The sequence below is a fragment of the Gigantopelta aegis genome, chromosome 4 (assembly GCF_016097555.1).
Source record: "Gigantopelta aegis isolate Gae_Host chromosome 4, Gae_host_genome, whole genome shotgun sequence".
Lineage (NCBI taxonomy): Eukaryota > Metazoa > Mollusca > Gastropoda > Neomphalida > Peltospiridae > Gigantopelta > Gigantopelta aegis.
In genome coordinates this window covers 46,402,719-46,428,892 of record NC_054702.1, presented here as the reverse complement: position 1 = coordinate 46,428,892, position 26,174 = coordinate 46,402,719, and the positions used below count along the sequence as shown (strand labels likewise).

The 26,174-nt window shown below is 34.9% G+C and overlaps 1 protein-coding gene across 6 annotated transcripts in view; it reads right to left on the bottom strand.

Moving 5' to 3' along the window:
• Positions 1 to 1,160: 1,160 nt before the first annotated feature.
• Positions 1,161 to 26,174, bottom strand: part of LOC121370619 (anoctamin-4-like) — a 112,740-nt gene continuing 87,726 nt past the window's right edge. For all 6 annotated transcript variants that reach the window (XM_041495970.1, XM_041495971.1, XM_041495972.1 and 3 more), the window contains 12 exons: positions 22,413 to 22,487; positions 21,665 to 21,829; positions 20,129 to 20,165; positions 17,360 to 17,471; positions 16,421 to 16,478; positions 15,489 to 15,586; positions 15,171 to 15,301; positions 12,500 to 12,652; positions 8,777 to 8,829; positions 7,745 to 7,932; positions 6,729 to 6,825; positions 1,161 to 4,166 (listed from right to left, as the gene is read on the bottom strand). In XM_041495970.1, the coding sequence (XP_041351904.1) occupies positions 3,960 to 4,166; positions 6,729 to 6,825; positions 7,745 to 7,932; positions 8,777 to 8,829; positions 12,500 to 12,652; positions 15,171 to 15,301; positions 15,489 to 15,586; positions 16,421 to 16,478; positions 17,360 to 17,471; positions 20,129 to 20,165; positions 21,665 to 21,829; positions 22,413 to 22,487 (1,374 nt within the window). In that variant the 3' untranslated portion in view covers positions 1,161 to 3,959. The remainder of the gene's footprint in view (positions 4,167 to 6,728; positions 6,826 to 7,744; positions 7,933 to 8,776; positions 8,830 to 12,499; positions 12,653 to 15,170; positions 15,302 to 15,488; positions 15,587 to 16,420; positions 16,479 to 17,359; positions 17,472 to 20,128; positions 20,166 to 21,664; positions 21,830 to 22,412; positions 22,488 to 26,174) is intronic.

Here is a 26,174-nt window from a genome sequence, read left to right as displayed (position 1 = left end):
TAATTTTATAATGTAACAACAGAGTACAAAAGACTGTGAGAGAAAACACAGCAGCCATATTGCACAGTTTACTGAGACAAATGTCGAGGAGCTGTATTGTTATATTAAGTAAACAATATGCATAGTGTTACAAAACTAGCATTTTATATCAGTTACTGTTCACTGACATAATGTTGAGACCCATGTTTTCAGTTCGGTGGTTTAAAGTCTTACAAATGTAACATTTTTAAAATGCATAAATTCACAGATAAATTACAAAATAACAAAATGGTCTAAAAATGTAAAAAAAATAAAAATAAAAATAAAAAAAATGTTTAAATGTTTTTCATTAGTCATTTTACATCAATTCAGAGACACACAGTGTCTCCGAAAGGAACTATTTTAAAGATACATGTGCTGAAACAAGAAAATCTGAACATGCAGACACTTTATAAACATAATTATGAAAAAAATAATGATTATTACCCCTAAAACAAAGTAACAACTGAAAACTAATGACTTCAACATTTCAAAAATAAGAATTGTAAAATGAATAATTGAGTCCTGTTTGCATACAAGCTATTGTTGATACCCAGTACATATCTGTATGTAATATTCTTCAGTACATATACAGAAGAAAAAAGGTCAATATATAACACAGGGCACAGTATTTCATTAAGTCTTCATTCTGTTTGTGTGCTGGTTACACATTTTTAAATTCATGCAAACTGCCAAGCAGTTATGTTGTGAAACATTACACATTCTGAAATTAAAATCACGGACATTGATCAGAAGATTAACCTATTTCAATATAAATTTGAGGTGACTGCTTAAATTATGCAAATGTAATTCATGTGAGCATTCAATTGGTTATCTACATGTACATGTAGGTACAATTGTCACGAATCAACTTCCAGTTACCTAAGATTTTAAAATGTTGTCCCCTGTAATATATGCATGAAAGCTAATACACATTAAAAATACTGCCTATATCTTAAATGGCTAAACATATTAGTCTCATTATTGGGTCACATGACATCAAACTGATGGACATAACAATTTCAATAATTGTTGAAGAAAAACAATTAATTTTTACCCAGCACAATTTTAAGAAATAAATTAACTTGAAATAAAAATATCAAATAAGGTAGATGCTATAAACTATAAAAACTAATATACTGAGTTTTGTGTACCCTAAAATACAACATTTATTACCAGTCATCTAATATTTAATACATTAAGTGTAAAGTAAAAATACTGGTTATACAAGTTTGTACATGCACATTTCATATCATTTTAATACTACACATTCATTTCTTTATAGATAATTTTAATTCATACATTTTTCACTTATAAAGGCATCGGATCCCAAAAAGGAAATAAAAATACATGTGTTATAAGATGTTGAGCAATTATTTTCTTTATGTAGTGGAAATACAATTTGGTGCAAAAGGTTACACAGGCACCGGTTGTTTTATTTAATATTTGACAGTGCGGTCAGTGTTTTAAAAGAACCATGCTAAGAGAATAGAAAACAGCTCTATGAAGTTCTGTGTTTAATTATCGAACAAGGTGATGAAAAACCATAACAATTTAATAACTCTAGTGATTATAATAGACACTGCTATTCCACATTTGCACTCAATGTTTTCTACTAAATTATAATGCATAATTGTGTTAATAAAATTACAAAAATTTGAAATCATACAAATCACATTTACAAAAGATTCAACATACAATAATGAACATGATTGACATGTAATAAATCTACTGGTACGACACAGAATAATAGAAAACGAACTGAAAATTATTAAGAACACATTCTTGACTTATCACAGGGCCATCAAATTATCAACATTATTTAATGTTTTATGCTCACAAACACAACATGTAACATATTCCCTTTCAAGCCAATCAGGCTGGGTGCATATTTTTCTTAAACACTTTCTAGGACTATACTCTTTGCCTTGAAACATTTTGTCTTTAAAAGGCACCTCAAAGCTGCAATCTCAAGAACTATTTAGAAATACCTGTAGATCATCCATCATCTATATCATTTTTCTTCCATCGACACACCATTTAAAAATATTTTGTATATGCCATCACTTATTTACGTTACATAAAACATATTAATTTGCCATAGGTGCTCAAAAAGCTGAATACCCTTTTCCACTTTTTAGTGTAATAAAAACAAACATGAAACTTGATAACAAGAGTCCTTTGTCATAACAAGATATATATATATATATACATATATACATACATACATATATATATATATATACAATTGTTAATTGTCAAAACACAAGAATTTACGTAAGCTGTGTATGTTGCATTAGGATGATATAAGACTGCAAGGCCAGATAGCAGCTTAGTCAGAATACAATAAACAACTGTTGGAAATGAGAAGCAATCAGAACCCTGAGTTAGCCATATACCAGCTGCCTTGATCAAAAGACGGTAGTCATCAGCTAAATGTATAAGGCATTTGGTGGGAAATTTCAACTAAATATCTGGACAAAAAAGAACAGTATACTTTTTCATTCAGCTTAATATGCCAGAAATTGCTGAAGACAAAAGAAAAAGAAATAGCAGCATAAACAGATGCATGTATTGTAGTGTTACACAGCAACAGACACCTGGGAAGCATACCAGAGCCTGAATTTTGCATTAAATAACAGTCAACTGACAACACTTGGGATTTTTTTTTTTAATATATGAAATGACATGTAAAAAAGAAAAAAAAAATCTAAATATTTTCAGTTATATTTTGTAAAAAGTGTTTATCTTTTTGTCGTACTATGTCAAGAATATTATAGCTAGGCATTCTTTCTCATGTCTTGATGAACAGTGTTAAAATATGGTAAGAAAATCTGCCAAATGCCAAAAGCTATGTTTCCATATAACATTACTTTCACTTCGTGTTTTCAGACATTGGAAGGCAGTATAGTACCTACACATTGCTGTAAATGAGACATCAATGCATTTATAAAATGTCTAGGGTAGGATCCAACCTCTTTAGCAGATACACTGTTTTATACCCCCTCCCCAATCCCTACCAGTTCCCCAGGACTGATAAATCAAAGGTTGTGTTATATACTGCCCTTTGGTAAAACGCACATAAAACATCCCACATTGTAAATGGAAACATGTTACAGGTATACATGGCAAAATTACCAATGATCATGATTACATGATTACATGATTACCAATGATCATGCTCTGATGGTGGTGTGAAACACAAGCAAAACACATTAATAAAATGTATAGTTGCAGAAAACATGTAGAGTTTTAAAAAAAACCCATTATGCCAAGTGAATTGTCATGGTTAGGTTAATCATGTCTCCAGATACCAGAGCACTTAAAACTCTAAAGCATTCACATTTTTAAACATTGTATTTCACAGATGAAAGCTGATCAAAATTAACATTTTTGTTCTCCATATAGGGGTCACTCAAAAGAACTCTTTAATACACCCATAAATAGCTACAGTAAATAAAACATTCCTTGGTGTTTATTAATAACTGTACAGTAGATATTTGAAAAGAATAAATGATATAATTTGTCAAAGTTGCAAATGTCACCAGCCACTGCTGTTAAGTATAACACCATACTGCAATTTTTCTCGTCCTGAGCATATACCAAACAGGTGAGTTTAGGTGGGATTAACAATGTGCAGGGATGCACAAGATATCTTTTCAAACTCATGTCCACTAAACAGAATTTGCCTCAAGACTTGCTATGTTAAATATTTCACAGGGTTTGCCTTGAAGACTTGCTACAGCTGGTAACGTGATATTTCCAAGGTTAGCTTTAAGACTTGCTACATCTGATATACCCAAGGTTAACTTTAAGACTTGCTACAGCTAGTAACATCTGATATTTCAAAGGTTAGCTGTAAGACTTGCTACAGCTGGAAACGTCATGTTAATTATATCTACTTGATAAAGAAGAAAGTGAAAGCTGAATGTTGCCGTCCACTAGTACAGTGGTTGTTCTGACACGGCACCAGCAGTAGTGGAATAGCTATTGCTTGGATCTCTGTCTTGCCTAAGCTTGGCTGTCGACTTGGCACTGAAGAGGGCTTCCTTTGCCAAGTGCTTCTCTCGCAGAATCTGCAGCTTCACCTCCCTCGGTATATCTGGTACTAAGAAAGCAATTAGCCATGAAAGGAACCCAACAGCGATCTGGAAAATACAAAGAAAAAAGTCCTAAGTTTTTGAAAATGACTTATCTAAGTCAAAAACTTAAGTATTGTTAGCTGACTTAAGTTTTTTTTTATGACTTAAGTTCCTTGATAAATATGGGCCCTGGTCATTTTCGTCCGCCAACGGTTTGATAAAAAAACAAAAAGCAAAAATGCACCGACCCTCAATAATAACAATAGGTAGATTGATGGATGAACAGAACAGGATGAATGAATGAATGAATGAATGGACCAGGATAGATGAACCATGATGCAAGGATAAATCAGGATGGAAATGGAAATGGTTTATTTAACAACGCACTCAACACATTTTATTTACGGTTATATGACATCGGACATATGGTTAAGGACCACACAGATACTGAGAGAGGAAACCCACTGTTGCCACTTCATGGGCTACTCTTTTAAATTAGAAGCAAGAGATCTTTTATATGCACCATCCCATAGACAGGATAGCACATACCACAGCCTTTGATGTACCAGTCGTGGTGCACTGGCTGGAAAAATCAGGATGGATAAATGAACCAGGATGGATCAATTGGGCTAATGGACCAGTTTGGAAGGTTGGATGGACACATGGGATAGATGGATGGATGGATGATAGATCAGGGCAGATGGATGGACAGATGGATTGATGAATGAAGGGAAGGTGAAAGAGAATGTTTTTTGTTTTTTTTAACTAGTTATTGTTCTAAAGTCACTAATTTTAGTAATCAGACAGTGTAAAACATTTTGGATAATTACAGCCATGGAATTTCAAATAACTCGTAACCATTGTTTTAAATCATCAAGTTTGCCAATTCCAAGTACATGCATTTCTTTCATCCTGGTGTTTGCAATAGTTCAAAATCCACTTTAAGTAAAACAGAAAAGGCATGCACCTCAGGAACCACTAGTAGTTAATGATTTTAAAGGGTAACTTTATAATAAATTGCAGGGCTTCTAGATTATGGTAGCCCCACTCCCATGGCTAGTGATATTTAATGTTATGCTAATAAATATCTACTATTGCCATACCTGATGGCTAGTGAAACAAGTTGTCAAATGCTGTATTTTAGTCTATTTTGTAAATTTATATATAAATATCCTGACCCCACCCCCATCCCCTACTCTTAGTGTTTTTAAGCTCAATCTCCCAAGTAAAGTAGGGCTAGTGAATGTTTAATTGTGGCTAGTAAATTTTAAAAATCACTGATTCCATGGCTAGTGGATTTAATAAAAATTCTAGAAGCCTTGTAAATTGTACAGTTTAAATCTATTTTTACTGTACATTTTTTATTCCCAATAATTAATAAAATATGTTAGTCCTACTTCTGCTTTCACGTAATCGCTGCAAAGCATCTTACAAAATATCTATGCTAAACATTCTAAATTTTATCCAAAAACAAGGACGCCTTAGATGCGACATCATTTTAATGTTTTCAGTAAGTATACTATAGAGCAGATGGGGGTGGAGGAATCATACAAATTACTTTTACAGTTCAAGAGAAAATCATATGAACTATATCACTATTCAAGAGAGTTAACTTTTGGTTGTTTTTCCTTTTAGTCAAAAGCCAATTTTAATGAAGGATTTTGAATAGTTTTTTTTTTTTTAAATAGCCTTTATTCACAGGCACTTGACACAGATTAGTATACATGAATAAAATTCTAAATTTGTTGCATATCAGTAAATTTGATATATTTCCGCAATATTTTGTTCATACTCAATTCAACCATGACAGATTTATTGCCACTTAATGTGTATTGACATATACAATTTTTTTCGATCCCTACTATATGAAAGACACTTGACACATAGACCTATTCATAATCATACTACTGTACATGAATAAAATTCAAAATTTGTTGTATATCGATAAACTTGATATATTTTCCCAACATTTTGCTTATATGGTCTTCATAAATGATAAATTTATTGCCACTTAACGTGTATTTACATGTACCAAAAATTTAGATCCCTACTATATACATGTAATTACTTGTTAAATGACAATAAAGTTGTCATGTATTAAGACAGAAAATTCAATTATTGTGGAAATTTAGATAAATAAACAATAAACACATTTCATTTTGATAAACTCTTCTTCAAATATATGACATTGATTTATACAATTCTGTCAAGTAGGGATCGAAATTTTTGGTATATGTAAGCACACCTTAAGTGGCAATGATTTTGTCATGTATGAAGAGAATGTAAGCAAAATATTGTGGAAATATATAACATTTACTGATATATAACAAATTTAGATTTTTTATTCATGTTTACTAATCTGTGACATGTGCCTGTATTGGAAATAAAAACATACATGTATGTAATGTCATTTGCTGATATTTAACAACAACTTAGCAAAACAAATTTTGGGTCTCATTTTTAACTCTACTTATTATAAATGTAACAGTAAACAATACAAAAAAGCCAAACCATTTTATTTTGTAATGGGCAGGTATTGAAAAAACAAACGATTCGCATTAAAAACCTAGGCAAACATACTTTAAAAAATCTCTTTGAAATCTTATAAATCAATCACAATAAACTTACGACAAATACGATGATGAAAGCTAATTTTGCACTCATTATGTGCCAGTATGCCACAGAATAGTGGTAATCTGAGGATGGGTCTCTATAGTCTCTGTAGCTGAAAAACAATACAAATAACGTTATACAAGGAAGATACAACCACATGAAAAACAAACCAGCATCAATAAGTTATTGTTAAATACAGTATACACCACCTGGCTGATGTTGCACAATCAAAATATTAAAAGACTCCATCATATATGGTCATGTGGGATAGAAAAAGTACACCTGAGGTGGTGGAAATTTCAAACTGGGATGGCGCTTGCCAAGTCCCAAGGTGGAAATTTTTACCACTGCATATGATGGGAGTCTTTTTCTCTTGTCCATTCAATAAATAAACTAGTATTTTACACAAACAGAAAAAGATGGCTGAAAAAGTAACTTTTTTATTTGACCATTTTATCATAAATAAACTATCATATTTGCTGTTTGTTATATGTGTTAAATATAATTTACCACTACATATCAACAAGATAGCTTTTATAATGAAAGTTTTAATAACAAACTATTCATTTAAAATTGTTGTCTGATGACCTCACATCACCATCTCACATTAACATGACGTCATATTACCAAAGAACGTCATGTTAAGCACAAGCACGTGATATCCCATGTGGGATACAAATTTCTTACATAGCTTTCTTTCGTGTGAAAACTCTGTCCCATATAACTGAGGATGAGAGAAATTTCTCTCTTTTATATGCTATGATGTCACTGAGGTTAACAATGGGAGTATAACGTCGTCAGTAATATATGACGTCATATTAATGCGAGTTGGTGATCTGGGGTAATCAGATAACAGTTTTGCAATGAAAGTGTTATCAGGCAGTGACATATTGACACTTAGAATGATCCGATATGGGTTAATCATTGGGTCACAGGAAGTATGGTTGCATGATAATAATACATGTCTACTGACACCTCAACTGTCAACACTATAATTAAGTTAATAAAATTATTTAAAAAAATTATCTTACAAGCATTGGGTAACCACTCCAAATACATCAGTCTTGTTATCGGATGGAACACTTTCTGGCTCAAAGTCCTTCACATAGAATTTGGAGAGACTCCATGCCATGTAACCATCCAGAGAATTGTTATTACTGTAACCGTACTTGTATACCAGCTTCGGGATGAATTCTGATGTAAATGCTATGATGCAAGCCTATATAATATAATATACAAAATAAGTGTTGTGTCATTATTCAAATACATGTACATCAAAACATAATTAGAGGATATTAAACAAGCTTCCATTTCGTACCATGTTTATGTCCCAATTGTCATGAGCTTTAGAGTGACAATCAAAATTATTTCACGAGAGCCATAAACATGATACGAAATGGTAGCGAGTTTAATATCCTATTTATTACCCATAATCGATCTTAATTTATATCACTCATCTCGTTTCGTTGACGTTCCTGTAAGGTTGTAGTGGCCAATTGATGATGTCATCATGTGACGTCAAAAGTGTTACGTCCCACTTGGCATTCTAGTGAGACGTATCACTTTGATATGTACCAAGATATTTTTAACCATATGGGTAATACTGAACATTATATAGAACATGTAGAATTTTTGTTTATAAAGCTGTATGAATGAAATATACACTGTAGTAAGGGTAGCAATGAAATTATTAATTAGCTATGTAATCTACATGTAGCTTCCTTCTTACTTTATAACTTATCTTTTTAAAAACAATTTTTTTATCACAAACTCAAACTGTAAATAGATTATGTAATATTGTCACCAGGTTTACTGCATGCAAATACATGTTTAGATATTAAATTGTTAAGTTGAAAATGTGCCATAGTTAGTACATTAAACTTAAAGAATTACAAAATCTGAAATGCTTTAAGTTAAGAAGGATTTTCCTTTCATTTGATTTTTAAAACCTGTTACAATTTTTACCTAATATTTCCAGAAAGAAAGTTATTGTCATAACATCATATTACTGCACCCCAATTGCCTGGCAGATATACAGCAACTAGTTTCTATTCAGTACTTACATTAGAGAAAATGGCAATTGTTGACACTCCCTTCAGGATTCCAAACCAGACTCCTATTAAAACAGACAACTTGTTCACTACATTTTTTTATACTGGATGATTAAAAAAACAAAAAAACAAACATCCCCCATATACATAACAGAATATTGAAATTTAGTACAAAACCAGTCTATTATATACTCTTCAAAAAAAGAAACGCAAAAGGGTACAAATGGGTTATAACTCCGATTTTATGTTTCCTACCGGTTCATGCTTTGTGAATATAAGGTCATTGCATGTCCCAAACACATTCCCACGGTTACATTCGATAAAACGCAGCTACTGTACAATAAAGTTCCAAAATGTGAATATTCGCAAAAACGCAGCCACGTGCAAACCATGTCACCACTGCACGTGTGTTGTCTGCACGTGCAACATGAACACCGAGAGTATAAAAGTGCAGGGTGTTCGCTTGCCTGGCCTCTGTATCTGGCCGACAGTTGACAATCCAGGACATGCCACGTCTCAGTGAACCGCAGAGAAACAATGCCATCGGCCGACTAGACGCAGGCGAATCCAGAACGGCCGTTGCCAGGGCATTCCATGTGTCCCCAAGCACCATCTCCAGACTGTGGGACCATTACCAGCAACATGGATCAACACGTGACCTCCCTAGATCCGGTCGACCACGGGTCACTACCCCCGGGCAGGACCGCTACATCCGGGTACGCCACCTTCGGGAACGATTGACTACTGCCACCTCCACAGCCGCAGCAATACCAGGTTTGCGCAGGATATCCGACCAGACCGTACGGAACCGCCTACGTGAGGTAGGAATTCGTGCCAGACGTCCAGTTCGAGGTGTCATCTTAACACCACAACACCGTCGACTCCGACTGCAGTGGTGCCAGATTCATCGACAATGGCCTCAACTGCGATGGAGACAGGTGTGGTTCAGTGACGAGTCCCGATTTCTGCTCCGACGTCATGATGGAAGATGTCGCGTGTATAGGCGTCGTGGTGAACGTTATGCGGCAAACTGCGTGCAGGAAGTGGACAGATTCGGCGGGGGTAGTGTCATGGTGTGGGCAGCCATCTCACACTGGCAGAACTGACCTGGTCCACGTGCAGGGCAACCTGAATGCACAGGGCTACTTTGACCAGATCCTCCGGCCACACATCGTTCCAGTTATGGCCAACGCCAACGCAGTGTTCCAACATGACAACGCCAGGCCTCACACAGCACGTCTCACAACGGCTTTCCTACAGAACAACAACATTAATGTCCTTCCTTGGCCATCGATATCACCGGATTTGAACCCAATTGAGCATCTATGGGACGAGTTGGACCGACGCCTCCGACAGCGACAACCACAGCCCATACCCTGCCCGAGCTGGCAGCAGCCTTGCAGGCCGAGTGGGCCACCATCCCCCGGGACGTCATCCGTACTCTGGTTGCTTCAATGGGCAGGCGGTGCCAGGCAGTTGTCAACACACGCGGAGGCCACACCCGGTATTGACTCCAGATGACCTTGACCTTGGTGGTGTGTCCTATCACTTACTCACAATGGACTAGAGTGAATTGTGAACAATCCTGCAACATTTGGTAATTATCGGACTCACCATTCAATAATTAAATCAATTCTCCAAATGTTACGACAATGTCGTTTTGCGTTTCTTCTTTTGAAGAGTATATTATCTATTGATGTTATAATTTTCATTTTGATGTATTTTAAAATGATGCATGATAAAAAAATTAATGTAAATGTTTTTTTATATATACCATTGAAAGGCTAATTATACAGTGTGTACTGACAACACTGGCCGATGGGCTTATCATCTTTTTCCTCTTTTTCTACCACAGTATAGTCTTATTTTCTATGATAAAATGCATTTCTGTACTTCTCCAAGAGATCTTTTATCAAACATTGGAATTTACTTTCTCAAGTCCCCTGACTAACCTTATGGAATATTCAATATGGGACACCCTCTTGAGAAAGTCAAAAGTGATCACATAAGTGGACAAGTTCTTGGTAGATGAACTAAATATGTTCTGGGGAATAATAACTCTTAAAAAAGTAAAAGAACTGCATTGCACTTCGAAAATAAAAGACTATGGACTGTGGTAAAGGAGGTGGAGGGCCAATGGACCAATGTTTTCAGTGTGTACTGTAGCTGTTGATCAGCTTCTCAATGGTACAGAATGTTTCGACATTTACATGTAGTTTTGTATCATGGACCAAAGTTTTTAAAAGTTACACAACAAAGTGAATATTTACTATCAATAGATAATAAAATAAATTAGTATTATTCAAAATTTGTATGAATTTTTAAATACTTACTTTTCTGCTTTTTAACTTTAAAAACGGGTCCTTGATGTTTTTTTATTAATCATCGGATATATAATATGTATATATATACAAGGTGACACTCTGGCCACTCATGAATAAGTTTATGAGGCATGATTAGCTATTTCTATAAACTGTATTACCAAATTTACAACTCCGTACATTTCTCTAGTCCCACAATCATCACGACTGGAAACTGTCTCACAAAATCTGTGGTACACAGATGTGACAATCACTAAATATGAAATCCACTGCATAAGCAACCAAGGAGTTTGTTTAAAAACATTCAGAAAAGCCCACAGAAGACACAAAAACCAATCTTAGCAGTATGATATTATTACGCCCATATGTATCAAACTTGTTAAAAGTAATATCATTTTCCTTTGTGCATTAATTGTGTGCATATCAATATGGATATATACAGAATAGATTTCCTATTAATTTCAATGATAAATGTTTTCCAGTAACTACATTTCTTCAAGAAAGAAGAAATGTGCACAGTTCTTAACCCTGCATCCTATATTCTTTAATAAATTAAATGTATTTAAGCAACACATTAACACACAAGAACTACCTGGATGAAGTGAAAAATCCACATGTATCCACTGATTCACAGAAACTAACAAGCCTGTGTACAGAAACTGACAAGCCTGTGTACAGAAACTGACAAGCCTGTGTACAGAAACTGACAAGCAGGTGTACAGAAACTGACAAGCCTGTGTACAGAAACTGACAAGCAGGTGTACAGAAACTGACAAGCAGGTATACAGAAACTGACAAGCCTGTGTACAGAAACTGACAAGCAGGTGTACAGAAACTGACAAGCCTGTGTACAGAAACTGACAAGCCTGTGTACAGAAACTGACAAGCCTGTGTACAGAAACTGACAAGCAGGTGTACAGAAACTGACAAGCCTGTGTACAGAAACTGACAAGCCTGTGTACAGAAACTGACAAGCAGGTGTACAGAAACTGACAAGCAGGTGTACAGAAACTGACAAGCCTGTGTACAGAAACTGACAAGCCTGTGTACAGAAACTGACAAGCCTGTGTACAGAAACTGACAAGTAGGTGTACAGAAACTGACAAGCAGGTGTACAGAAACTGACAACCAGGTGTACAGAAACTTACGAAAATATATGCAGGACTAACCACTACCAATCTCACCCCCCTTCCCCCCCCCCACCCCCACCAAAAGCCAACAAGTAGCAACTTGTAAAAAAAACTAACTTTTAATTTCTGCTATGATTTCTTGTTTGTTCCTTGTCTTATTTTTCTTTCAATATAACAATCAAAATATACATATAACAAGTCTAAAAATAGGCAGTGAGTTTAAACCTATTTTAATGGCACCTTCATCAAAAACTGCAGATACAAAAGACAACAATTATTCATACCAATATCTTGTGCTCTTGCAGCTAATGGTCGTTTCCAAGTTGTAACAAATTTGTATGCATCCAGTCGAACTTCAATAATGTTATTAAGAAGAGCAAACAATGGAGCCAGGGGAAATGCAGCAACAAAGACCGTCACAAAACCAAATTGCAAGACTGAAATAGATAAAAATGTAATTGAAATTTCTAAATATTTATAAAATTTTAAATATTGTTTCGACTTATTAATAGTTGCAGCAATAAACAGAGAAAGGAATGATCGTTTTAAAGTGCAGGCTTTAGGATTTCACAGAAACGACTGTTTCCGGTAGCGTGTTGATAAAATCACAGAACCGAAATTTCATTTCCCATGATTATTACATTGTACATGTATATCGAGTACGGCAATTCAACGAAAATAATACATGTATATATATATATATATATATTTAAAAACAGTTTCTGATGGGTTCCCATGATCACAAGGCACAGAACCAAGAAGGTGTTTCCCATTAAATTTGAAATCCTATGGCCTGAAAGTGTTTTGTATATTAATTTTATTATACATTAATTATACAGACCAAGTGGTTGTAGCAGAATGTATTATCAGGTTTTACTATTAAAGTGACAGACCCAAGTTTTTAAACACTACAGCATATTGTTCGCTATTAAACAAATTTTTTTATAAATGAAAGCAAGCATTACTTAAGATTTTATTGCTTAGATTAACTATATTCGTACAACCGAAATGTTTTTGGTCATCTTAGCATTTCTAATACAGCGAAGTATGGGTGTGATGTAGCCCAGAGGTAAAGCACTCACTTGAATGGCGGTCGGTCTAGAATCAATCACCGTTTGTGGGCCCATTGGGCTATTTCTCGTTTCAGCCAGTGCACCATGACTGGTATACCAAAGGCTGTGGTATGTGCTATCATGTGGGATGGTGTATATAAAAGATCTCTTGCTACTAATGGAAAAATGTAGTGGGTTTCCTCTCTAAGATTAACTGTCAAAATTTCCAAATGTTTGACATCTAATAGGCAATGATTACTAAATCAATGTGCACTAGTGGTGTCGTTAACCAAATAAATTTTTCATATTAAAAAACCCCGTACATATTGCAGAGAAGCAATGATTATGGAGACGAGTTCCAGTCTATATTTTAAGCGTATTTCCCCATTTTAACATCACAGATACTACTTTCACTATGTTGTAACATCACATACACTACTTTCACTCTGTTGTAACATCACAGACACTACTTTCACTCTCTACTTTCACTCTGTTTAACATCACAGACACTACTTTCACTCTGTTGTAACATCACAGACACTACTTTCACTCTGTTGTTACATCACAGACACTACTTTCACTCTGTACTTTCACTCTGTTTAACATCACAGACACTACTTTCACTCTGTTGTAACTTTTTCCAAATGCGTTTCAGGTTTATAGATTAACCAAACTTACTGTCCATTTTCACGGTTTTAAACTAAGGTCTGCAACTTTAATTATGTAGATCCATTTAAGCGTCCCTTGATGTTAATCGAAAAGAGTAGTCCATGAAGTGGGTTTCCTCTCTCAATATTTGTGTGATCCTTAACCATATGTCTGACGCCATATAACCGTAAATAAAATGTGTTGAGTGCGTCGTTAAATAAAACATTTCTTTCCATTTAAGCGGATTAAGCGTTATCAAATAAAACATTTCTTTCGTTCCATTTAAGTGATTGTAGCGGTTGTAGCTGCAGTGAAGAATACACAGGCAATGCTCGTTCCAATGGTTTGTAAGTTGAAATGCCACTTGTTGTGGTTATCCCCTAATAATCTAAATTAATAAAAATACAGATGAACCTGATAAAAGAATTCAGCCTCATTAAGTAGGCAACTCTTAAGATTACATTTATTCAGTGACTGCTTGGCCAGGTTAACATATCCCACCCATCTCCATTTATTTTATTATGTTGAGTTCAAAACACTTACCCATCTCTATCATATTACGTTGAGTTCGAAACATCTACTCATCTCTATCTATCGTATTGTGTTGAGTTCAAAACACCTACCCATCTCTATTTATTGTATTATATGTTGAGTTCAAAACACCTACTCATATCTATTTATTGTATTATGTTGAGTTCAAAACACCTACCCATCTCTATTTATTGTATTATGTTGAGTTCAAAACACCTACTCATATCTATTTATCGTATTATGTTGAGTTCAAAACACCTACTCATCTCTATCTATTGTATTGTGTTGAGTTCAAAACACCTACCCATCTATTGTATTATGTTGAGTTCAAAACACCTACCCATCTCTATTTATTGTATTATATGTGTTGAATTCAAAACACATACTCATCTCTATTAATCGTATTATGTTGAGTTCAAAACACCTACCCATCTCCATTTATTGTATTATATTTGAGTTCAAAACACATACTCATATCTATTTATCGTATTATGTTGAGTTCAAAACACCTACCATCTCTATTTATCGTATTATGTTGAGTTCAAAACACCTACTCATGTCTATCTATCGTATTATGTTGAGTTCAAAACACCTACCCATCTCTATTTATTGTATTATATGTTGAGTTCAAAACACCTACTCATGTCTATCTATCGTATTATATTGAGTTCAAAACACCTACCCATATCTATCTATCATATTGTGTTGAGTTCAAAACACTTACCCATCTCTAAATATTCATCAAACAGTCCCAGGTCAGGCATTTCTGTCATGATGTAGTCTTCCTCCCATTGAGGCAGTTGCTTCTTTTCCTCGGATTTTATATTCCGAGATTTGAACCAGTTCATCACCTTCCTGTAAAATAAATATATCAGGATTTTAATGAATAACACATCTTACAAAATAACAAAGTAATAAGAAATGTTGGTAAGATATCTGAAAAAAGGTTTACATTTTTTCTTTTCTAAAATTTTGTTTAATTCATGAAATATAATTCATAATTAATCTAGTCTTATTTTCTGTGAGTATAACTGATACTTACGGCCAAATAAGTTCTTTGAAGTTGTTGAAAGTCTGTTTACCAACCATGATAATGCCTAGTTGGATACAGAGTTCTATCAAACAGCCGGCCGGATCACACTGAAAATGAGAGTAAACCAAATTTTACAATATTACCTCATCATCTATTTATTTCAGCCTTAAATCTCTATGGGCAAAATCAAGTGGTAATGGAACGACATTTTAGCTACATGTACTTATATACATAAAATTGTTCATACTGAATTAAATGTTTGTCATAACTTGCTTTTAGATTGGTTTTGTAGATCATAGGATTCCTTTACACTGCTGCATAAAAACATTTAATGCAACGGTTTTGAGTTATCATAAAATGTGGCATTTGCAAAATACTGATGCATCATATAGATATTTATTAAATACCATTTCATCATAAAACAGTAATAAAGACCCTTTATAATTAGTATTCAACACATTTTGATAGAAGACCAGAATAACATTTTATTAGGAAATGCATGTCTGTTAACTAATCACAGACATAAGATACAAATATTTTAACCACCATAAAAATCAAAACTGAGATAAGCTAATAGTGAAGTGTGGACTGAAAACATTTGACAAAAACACGGCCTTTGATATACCAGTCATGGTGCGCTGGCTGGAACGAGAAATAACCCAATGGGCCCACCGACGGGGATTGATCCAGACCGACCACGCATCAAGCGAGCATTTTACCACTGGGCTACATTCCGCCCTTAAAAGGAATAAATCAAAGCGAAATAGCCTAACAGTCAGCATCTTAAATTTGAGCCACATCTGCTTAGAATTGCTGGCCCGGGGGACTAGCATAATTTATATTTTACTCAATTTCTGTTTGCCTGGGGTGAGGGAGTGAGTGTTAAGTTTCAATCCCTGCTGAAAAACAGGACAAAAGATAATAATAAAATGTGACTGTACTTCTTCCTGTCTGGTGTCCAAGATATCTCGGTTGTAATTACCAGGTCTTCCTATCAATCTGAAAGGAAATCAAATTCTAAAGTTAAAATAAATTCTAAAGTTAAAATCTGTTTTGTGTCACGACACCATTAGAGCTAATTGATTAATTCATCATCAGTCATCGGATGCCAAACATAATATGTAGTCTTCAAATAAAACCTACTATATTTTACAATCAGTAGCAAGGGATCTTTTATAATGCACTTTCCCACAGACAGGACAGCACATACAATGGCTTTTAATATAACAGTCGGGGGAAACCCCAGTGTGTCTGCTAAGTAAGTTCAAATCTATAACCCAAGCACCTCATGCAAGTGCTCTACCGACTGAACTAAATCCTGCTAGATAGGAAGGAAGGAAATGTTTTAAATTATTTAATGACACACTCGACACATTTTATTTACGGTTATATGGTGTCGGACATATGATTAAGGACCACACAGATACTAAGGGAGGAAACCCGCTGTCGCCACTTCATGGGCTACTCTTTTCGATTAGCAGCAAGGAATCTTTTATATGCACCATCACACAGACAGGATAACACATACCATGGCCTTTGATATACCAGTTGTTGTGCGCTGGCTGGAGCGAGAAATAGCCCAATGGGCCCACCGACGGGGTAAAATTACGTATCCTGCTATAGGATGCATGCACGAGTATGTGTATTTGCGCATATGTATGTGTGCCTGTGTGATAACATGCTTATGTGCATGCATGTGTATAATATAATATGCATGTATGGATACAATAAAAATCATAAAATTAATACAGGGATGTGCTATATATATGTTATAATGTTAAACAAAAGTTCTATATTGTAATAACAGAAAACAAAGTATTGCGATCATTCAACAATGCTTTTCTTCTTTTTATTTCTTTTTTTTTTGCTTTACAACTCACTTTCCCTTGAAGAAGGCGATGTAGAACAGTGATGCATAGTGATTGACAAACTGGAACAAAAACATCTTCAGCGTGAAGCTATCTTCCCACTCTGTCTGGGTTCGGTGCGTTTCTGAAAACAACAGAGCAAGTTTAAATGCTATTTGTTAAGAATAAGAACATGCATTTTTCAATTCAAGGGCTCTATCAAAATGAATAATGGCAGCATTCTTTTTTTTTCTTTTTTCTTATTCACAGAAACCCTGTTACAGTAAGACCTGTCCCCAACCAGGGTGAATATAAAGGACAGGTGGTCAAAACGGCAGCATTCTGCTAAAGGCATTTATTGATTTTTGTTTGAGAATGTAAAGATGTCCTACACATGTATTTTTATTTACCAGTAGAGTTTTTAAACAATTTACTGGAAAATGTGAAAAATGTGAAAAGGTTAAATTTTATACCTGTACAAGTTTGAACACAATTAGAAGGTCCATCCTAATGTTTTGTCGTGAACTGAAAACAAACAAAAGTCCCCAACCCCTGAAACACTGATCATTGGCTACTGGAAAAAGTTTTATTTAACGATGCACTCAACACATTTTATTTACGGTTATATGGCGTCAGACATATGGTTAAGGACCACACAGATTTTGAGAGGAAACCCGCTGTCGCCACTTCATGGGCTACTCTTTCCGATTAGCAGCAAGGGTAGCACAAACCATGGCCTTTGTTGAACCAGTTATGGATCACTGGTCGGTGCAAGTGGTTTACACCTACCCATTGAGCCTTGCGGAGCACTCACTCAGGGTTTGGAGTCGGTATCTGGATTAAAAATCCCATGCCTCGACTGGGATCCGAACCCAGTACCTACCAGCCTGTAGACCGATGGCCTAACCACGACACCACCCAGGCCGGTCTGGCTACTGGATGTCAAACATTTGGTAATTCTGACACGTAGTCATCAAAGGAAACCCGCAGGAAATGTTTATTAGCAGCACATGATTTTTATACGCAATTTTGTAAGCACCTCAGGCAAGCACTCAACTGACTGAGCTAAATCACGCCCCCAGCTATTTATATAGGCCTCATACCTGTTTGCCAATCAACTGACTGAGCTAAATCACGCCCCCAGCTATTTATATAGGCCTCACACCTGTTTGCCAATCAACTGACTGAGCTAAATCACGCCCCCAGCTATTTATATAGGCCTCACACCTGTTTGCCAATCAACTTTATTCATTGAATAAATATTGTTAAATTTTAAAATTAATTTTTTTGTTAAAAAAGTTAATAATAATGGATCATCAATGTAATCTTCATTCTACTTTCAACGTTTTTGTTACACAATAATAATTTAAATTCTTTATTGTAGTATTAATAGTCCTGGCAGTGTACCTGTATACAGCTAGACACTGGTTGGTAAAATGTTGAAAAGGTGTACTAAAATGTTATTATTGTCAGTGTTCGAGATTAACGGTATCCTGATATCCCGGGGATACCAGATTTTAATTCTGGATACCAGACTTCAAGAACCCAGTATTTCGCTGGGATACTATATAATGTTGTTGGTTTTTTGTAACATTGGCCATCAACACTAAGTCAGAAACACCATTTAAACATTTATCACTTCTGTGATATTTTTTCCTATTCGTGGACAGTAACAATTTGATGATCACAACAATCTATAGTGAAACCCCTCTAAACCGGACACCCTTGGGATCAAATAAAAAGTCCCGTTTTAAGAGGTATCCGGTTTAGAGAGGTTCTTTTCTGCACAGATTTTTAAAACGGGTCCATGAAAAACATCCGGTTTTGAGGGAATTCTGGTTTACAGAGTGTCCTGTTTTGAGGGAATTCTGGTTTACAGAGTGTCCTGTTTTGAGGGAATTCTGGTTTACAGAGTGTCCGGTTTTCAGAGGTTTCACTTGTCTTCTTATGCTCAACATGAAACTTGAAGATTTCATGATAGTCAGGATGAACTAGTATTCCAATACTGACGTGAACCAGACTACATATGTAAGTATTCCTTAGGCTTAGTAATTTCAAAGTCGATAAAAACACTGAAACGGCAAGTATACAAGCCATTATAAAATATTTTCAACCAATACAGCCTTTTTTATTTATTAAAATTAAAATTGGCTTGCTTGATATTTGAGGTAGCGATATTCAAAAGTGGGATACTAAATTCTCAGGTGGGATACCAGATTTTGAAATTTAAGTATCCAACTGGAATATACTGCCTAAAAATTTTAATCTCGAACACAGTTAATCAAGATACATTTTAGAATATTTTCATTTTCCAATTTTTCAATTTCATTGATTTTATACACTGGATTGAAAGAAAGAAAGAAAGAAATGTTTTATTTAACGACGCACTCAACAAATTTTATTTTACTGTTATATGGCGTCAGACATATGGTTAAGGACCACACAGATTTTGAGAGGAAACCCGCTGTCGCCACTACATGGGCTACTCTTTCCGATTAGCAGCAAGGGATCTTTTATTTGCGCTTCCTACAGGCAGGATAGCACAAACCATGGCCTTTGTTGAACCAGTTATGGATCACTGGTCGGTGCAAGTGGTTTGCACCTACCCATTGAGCCTTGCGGAGCACTCACTACCAGCCTGTAGACCGATGGCCTAACCACGACGCCACTGAGGCCGGTTACACTGGATTGAAGTCAGAATTCACCCTGTTTTATATCTGTCTAATGAGCATAAACTTAGTAACTTCAAATTTTTGTGTTTGTTAAAAAGATGGTAAGGAAAGTATAAGAAAGTACACTTACCAAAGTTGGTCAGCATTTTAGCTATCACCAAATAAATCTGAAAATAACAGAAGAGAGAAATAAGTTCAACATTATAATTAATAAATACATTTCTTATACATCCCTTGGTAAGAACATCATTCGTTATTGTTGATAACACACTGTTGACACACAAATGTGTGATAACAATTCAAAGACATGCTGGCTGCTCCTAGGTGATGAACTAGTAGTAAATATTCATGAATACCAATAATTACAGTGAATCTACCAATACTGTACTACTGACTTTCTGAATGAAGCAAGACACCAGTGAACAAAAGTCAAAAATAGCATTTAAATAGTAGGATGTGTTTAACATTAAACTGTGAAATGTCAGACGTTGAAAATTAAAAAATTAAATGTCAGTTATAAAAACAAAATTATAATAAAAAGAAAATTAACAAAACGAAAAAACAAAACAGACTGTGTACATACAGCTTGCAAACTGTGGTCTTTCTAAAGTTATATAATTAATAATAATGATAATAATAATAATAATAAAGTTATTTTAAAAACATGAATACATGTATATTCGGTTCTTTGGATACTGAATAACGAATATGTATCGTGGATAGCCTGTATCTGGTGCTCCGAATACAAAGATTATTATCATTGTAGCTGTACTGTTTATATGAACAGAAGAGCCGAGAACTGACAAAGATTGTTATCATTGTAGCTGTACTCTGTTTATATGAACAGAAGAGCCGAGAACTGACAAAGATTGTTATCATTGTAGCTGTACTCTGTTTATATGAACAGAAGAGCCGAGAACTGACAAAGATTGTTATCATGGTAGCTGACAAAGTACTCTGTTTAAATATGAACAGAAGAGCCGAGCCGATTGAACTGACTGTTTATATGAAAGAGAGCCGAGAACTGACAAAGATTGTTATCATGGTAGCTGTACTCTGTTTATATGAACAGAAGAGCCGAGAACTGACAAAGATTATTATCATTGTAGCTGTACTCTGTTTATATGAACAGAAGAGCCGAGAACTGACAAAGATTGTTATCAGCTGTACTCTGTTTATGAACAGAAGAGCCGAGAACTGACAAAGATTGTTATTGTAGCTGTACTCAAAGATTGTTATCATTGTAGCTGTACTGTTTATATGAACAGAAGAGCCGAGAACTGACAAAGATTGTTATCATGGTAGCTGTACTCTGTTTATATGAACAGAAGAGCCGAGAACTGACAAAGATTGTTATCATTGTAGCTGTACTGTTTATATGAACAGAAGAGCCGAGAACTGACAAAGATTGTTATCATGGTAGCTGTACTCTGTTTATATGAACAGAAGAGCCGAGAACTGACAAAGATTATTATCATTGTAGCTGTACTCTGTTTATATGAACAGAAGAGCCGAGAACTGACAAAGATTGTTATCATGGTAGCTGTACTCTGTTTATATGAACAGAAGAGCCGAGAACTGACAAAGATTTTTATCATGGTAGCTGTTTATATGAACAGAAGAGCCGAGAACTGACAAAGATTATTATCATTGTAGCTGTACTGACCCGACCGAGAATGATGATGATAACAAGATTGATCATGGCAGCAGTGGCAGATGTTATGATGGAGGCTCGCTGGGAGATGTCTTCCTGACCAATGCCGAACAGAAGAGCGGACACTGTGATTCGGTACACAATCACCCCAAACACGGCAGCAACCACAACACAGAGCTGAAATAAAAACAGTGTGTTTGTCATTAAAAATCGAGAGACAGCAGTGGCCTAGGAAGGTGCCAAAAAGTGGGGGGCACACTTTTATATTTACACACTTTTACATTATTATAAAGCAAATATAAAGCAAAATACCCCTCGCTTCCTATGCCAGTGACAGATTCAAGATTTTTCTTGGGTGGGGATTTAACATGTAATAGAAAATTAACATATTTGCTGTCCATCAACTTTTAGGGTTTTTTTGTATGAAAACCGTTGTTTGTAGTGGAGGCCAAAATTGGTGCAAGCATATATATAAACCTAGAACATCCCTTTAGACCCATCACTGAAGGTTCAGCATTAACTGGGGGCTAAAACAGGCAGTAAACCTTCATCAAAGTGTTGTCTGTTGAATAATATATTCGATCCATGACTGTTAAATCAAGAAAAATAGATGAATGTTTAACGACACCCCAGCAAATGTTTAGTTTTTTTAAATCAGCCATTGTGTAAATCAAGGAGTGAACAGAAATGTTTGTTTAATTAAAAAAAAACCACCCAGCTTGTTGTTAATATTACTGAATACATGTTGGTGAATTCTTACCATGAAGAGTACAACCCACAATGAGGATGTCAATCGAAGAAATCGACTGAAAAAAGACAAACTGGGCTCAGGAACCTAAAAAAATAAAAAATAAATAATATTATGTCAAATTCACACTGATTTTAAAAAATATATTTTAAAAACATTAATATCAATATTTTAAAAATATATAGTTGATAATTAAATCAATGGTATTTACCATATGTTTTGTAAATTAAATATTAGTGTTAAAAACACCAGTTGTACATGTATAATTTTGCATGAACAAAAAGATAATCATGATGTTGTCAGAAACTCTTCCTGACAGTTGAAATGTACAATGTAGGCTGCCAATGATAATTTATTGGGAGACGTCCAAACTTTAAGTGATGCACCATGTTTATCACTGCACGGGAATTGCCAAGAATCTTAAGAAGTTATTTCCTGTCCATGTAAAACAACAACAACAATAAAACTAAACAACCCTCGATCCCCAGCATTTTAAATGCCCTGATCACTGCTTTAATGCATTTAAAATTTTTGGAAATTCTTTTCAAAACTTCAAGAGATTATTGTCTCATTTCTTACCAGAGAACATTTTGCTTTTAAATTTAATTCAACAGCGACAGTTATAATCTATTTTAAAATTAACAACTCTTTAACAATTTAGAATTGTGTAAAACTTGCATAGTAAATTGTGATACTACACTGAAACAAATGTTCCCTGCTTAATTACCAAGACAGTTCCAACAACTTCCTATCTACAATCTGTTATTAGCAAAATGCTATATCAGTTTTGTGTTAATTATCATCACTGAACTTGTTAAATCCATTAGCCATTGACAACAAAATGGTTCAGTAAAAACATCAAACTTCCCTTTTAACGACATCATAATATTTATTTATTTATTTAGTAAGTCATAATTTTCATTTAGCAGGGCTCGAACTTAAGAATTTGTCTCCCATGGCAATTTTTAAAAGAATTGCAAAGGGTTAAACAGTGCACCGACGGCAGTTTTGAGCCTGCCTATGGCAATTGTTTTAAAGTAATATTTGCAGCAAATAAACCTGACTGAAATGCTATCTTGTTATATGTAGACATCTTTTAAATGTGCAAATGTTAAATATTACCAGATAATGTACACCAGGTGTATACATTTCGCCATTGTTGAGGAGCTTTACCGATGGCACAAAAGTGCCATCGGTGATGCTGTCTACCTACGGCAATTTATATCTCAACGACGGCAATTGCCATTGGTGCCGCCGTTAAGTTCAAGCCCTGATTTAGACTTGACTAACTGTTATTTTAGTTCCAAGACAGATCGTATTCTTTTCAATGCATTGGTGTACGTCGAATTATTTATTAGGCTGCATGTATATACATTATGAGATTGCGATGTTTTATTCAGTTGGTCTTGTGTTCCTAATGTATTATGAACCATGCATATATATTTGTAAGTGTTATTTCATATTCACATGTATCATATTCGCTGGCATGTGTATTCATTACACCTCTATTTTTTTAAAATGGTAAATTGTTATCTTTTCTCAAATATATTCAGCTTGTTACTTTTTAAAAAAACAAAGTAACTTGCTTCTTATATAAAAATAAGAATACATACAGCAAAAGTACAATTGCACCCATCACCACCAAACAATAAACGCAGTCAGTCCGAAGGCCAATATATTTAACCAGGGGTATCACAAGGGATACATTTAGCACACAACGGCCCATGCTAATAAAACTTTAATGAAAACACACACATGCAATTTGCAGACCTGGTTTAACGGGCATCACTTTCATTCCCTGCCATTCTCCTCAGGCAAGTTCAAGAAGAATAATTGTTAGCTCCCTTTAGCAAGTGACTTTATATGGTATGCAGTTTGGTAATATCTCAAATGGCTCCCCATAATCTCAGATGGGGAGCAGTTAATAACTCCCTCAATTTATTTTCACATTGGTCTGAATTTTAGACTACGGTATATGCCATGATATGAGTCTGGACTCTTTAAAGTTTTAAAAACATGGAGCCAGATTATCTTTTATCAACTTAAATGTAAATACTGGACACTTCAACACAAATGTAATAAGCATTAAAAAAAATTAAAGTAATTTTAAACAGCATTAACTACTCTTATAAAAATTAGAAAAACCCATGAAAATAAAACTTAACCCTTTACAATGTACATAAATGTATGAACATTATGTTATTTCATGTATTTATAAAATATTAAAGTATGTAAGTAAAAGCTAAAACCCTGTACCCCTCAACATGGTTTTTGTAAAAAAAAAAAATCCTCAAGTCATATCAGAAGATCAAGTCTATAATTCATAAAATATCATTCTCACAGATTGAAATATAGAAAAACATCAGACCCCAAAAGAACAATCTATTAGTGAAATAATTTTGTATGAACATATGTATTTCCAAGCATTCAAATGAATTTGTCCATAAAATAGATTTCTTTTTTAAATGTCGACATGTAATATAAGTAAAATTCTAATTTCACTTCATGCTTATCAAACCTCATGATTAATTTTACAATACTGGTACATGTAAAGTCCTGCATACAACAATATTAGTATTACTAAGTCATAATATTAACAGTTTATTAAACATTAACCACATTCCAAACCACACCATTTATTAAATAATATTAATTAAGGTATATCTAATAATCAAACCAAAATTAAATAACCTTTTCATTAATTTAAACAAACAAAAAGCATGTTAAATGCTTCATCATCAGTATAATTTAAGAAGAAAAAATGGTTGTTTCATAAAACATTTCTTATGACACTTAAAATAGGAGAGATGGGGATGGAGATTGAAGTGGGGTGGAAATGGGAACGGAGACTGGGATGATGATGGAAATGAGAACGGAGACTGGGATGATGATGGAAATGGGAACGGAGACTGGGATGATGATGGAAATGGGAACGGAGACTGGGATGATGATGGAAATGAGAACGGAGACTGGGATGATGATGGAAATGGGAACGGAGACTGGGATGATGATGGAAATGGGAACGGAGACTGGGATGATGATGGAAATGGGAACGGAGACTGGGATGATGATGGAAATGGGAACGGAGACTGGGATGATGATGGAAATGGGAACGGAGACTGGGATGATGATGGAAATGAGAACGGAGACTGGGATGATGATGGAAATGGGAACGGAGACTGGGATGATGATGGAAATGGGAACGGAGACTGGGATGATGATGGAAATGGGAACGGAGACTGGGATGATGATGGAAATGGGAACGGAGACTGGGATGATGATGGAAATGGGAATGGAGATTGTGGTAGTAATGAAGGGAATGGGTGTGGATATTGGAATGATGACAGAAATGGAGACTGGATGAAGGAAATGGAAATAGAGGCTGGGATGATGATGGAAATGGGGATGGACATTATGGTAATAATGATGGAAATTGAAGTGATGATGATGATGGAAATGGAGACTGGATGATAAAGGAAATGGAGACTGGAATGATGATGGAAATGGGGACGGAGATTGGATTGATGATGGAAATGGGGATGGAGATTGGAATAATCATGTAAATGGGAATGGAAATTTGGATGATGATGGAATGGGAAAGGAGGTTGAGATAATGGTAGAGGTATCGAACATGATAGAAATGAAGATATAGTTTGGGCTGCAACACTGCCAACAGAGAGATGGGATGATCAAAGAGATGGGATGGATGAATGAAGTTAGCATACGTGTACATTATGATAACAATTAACATTAAACAGTAATAAACAGCACTTT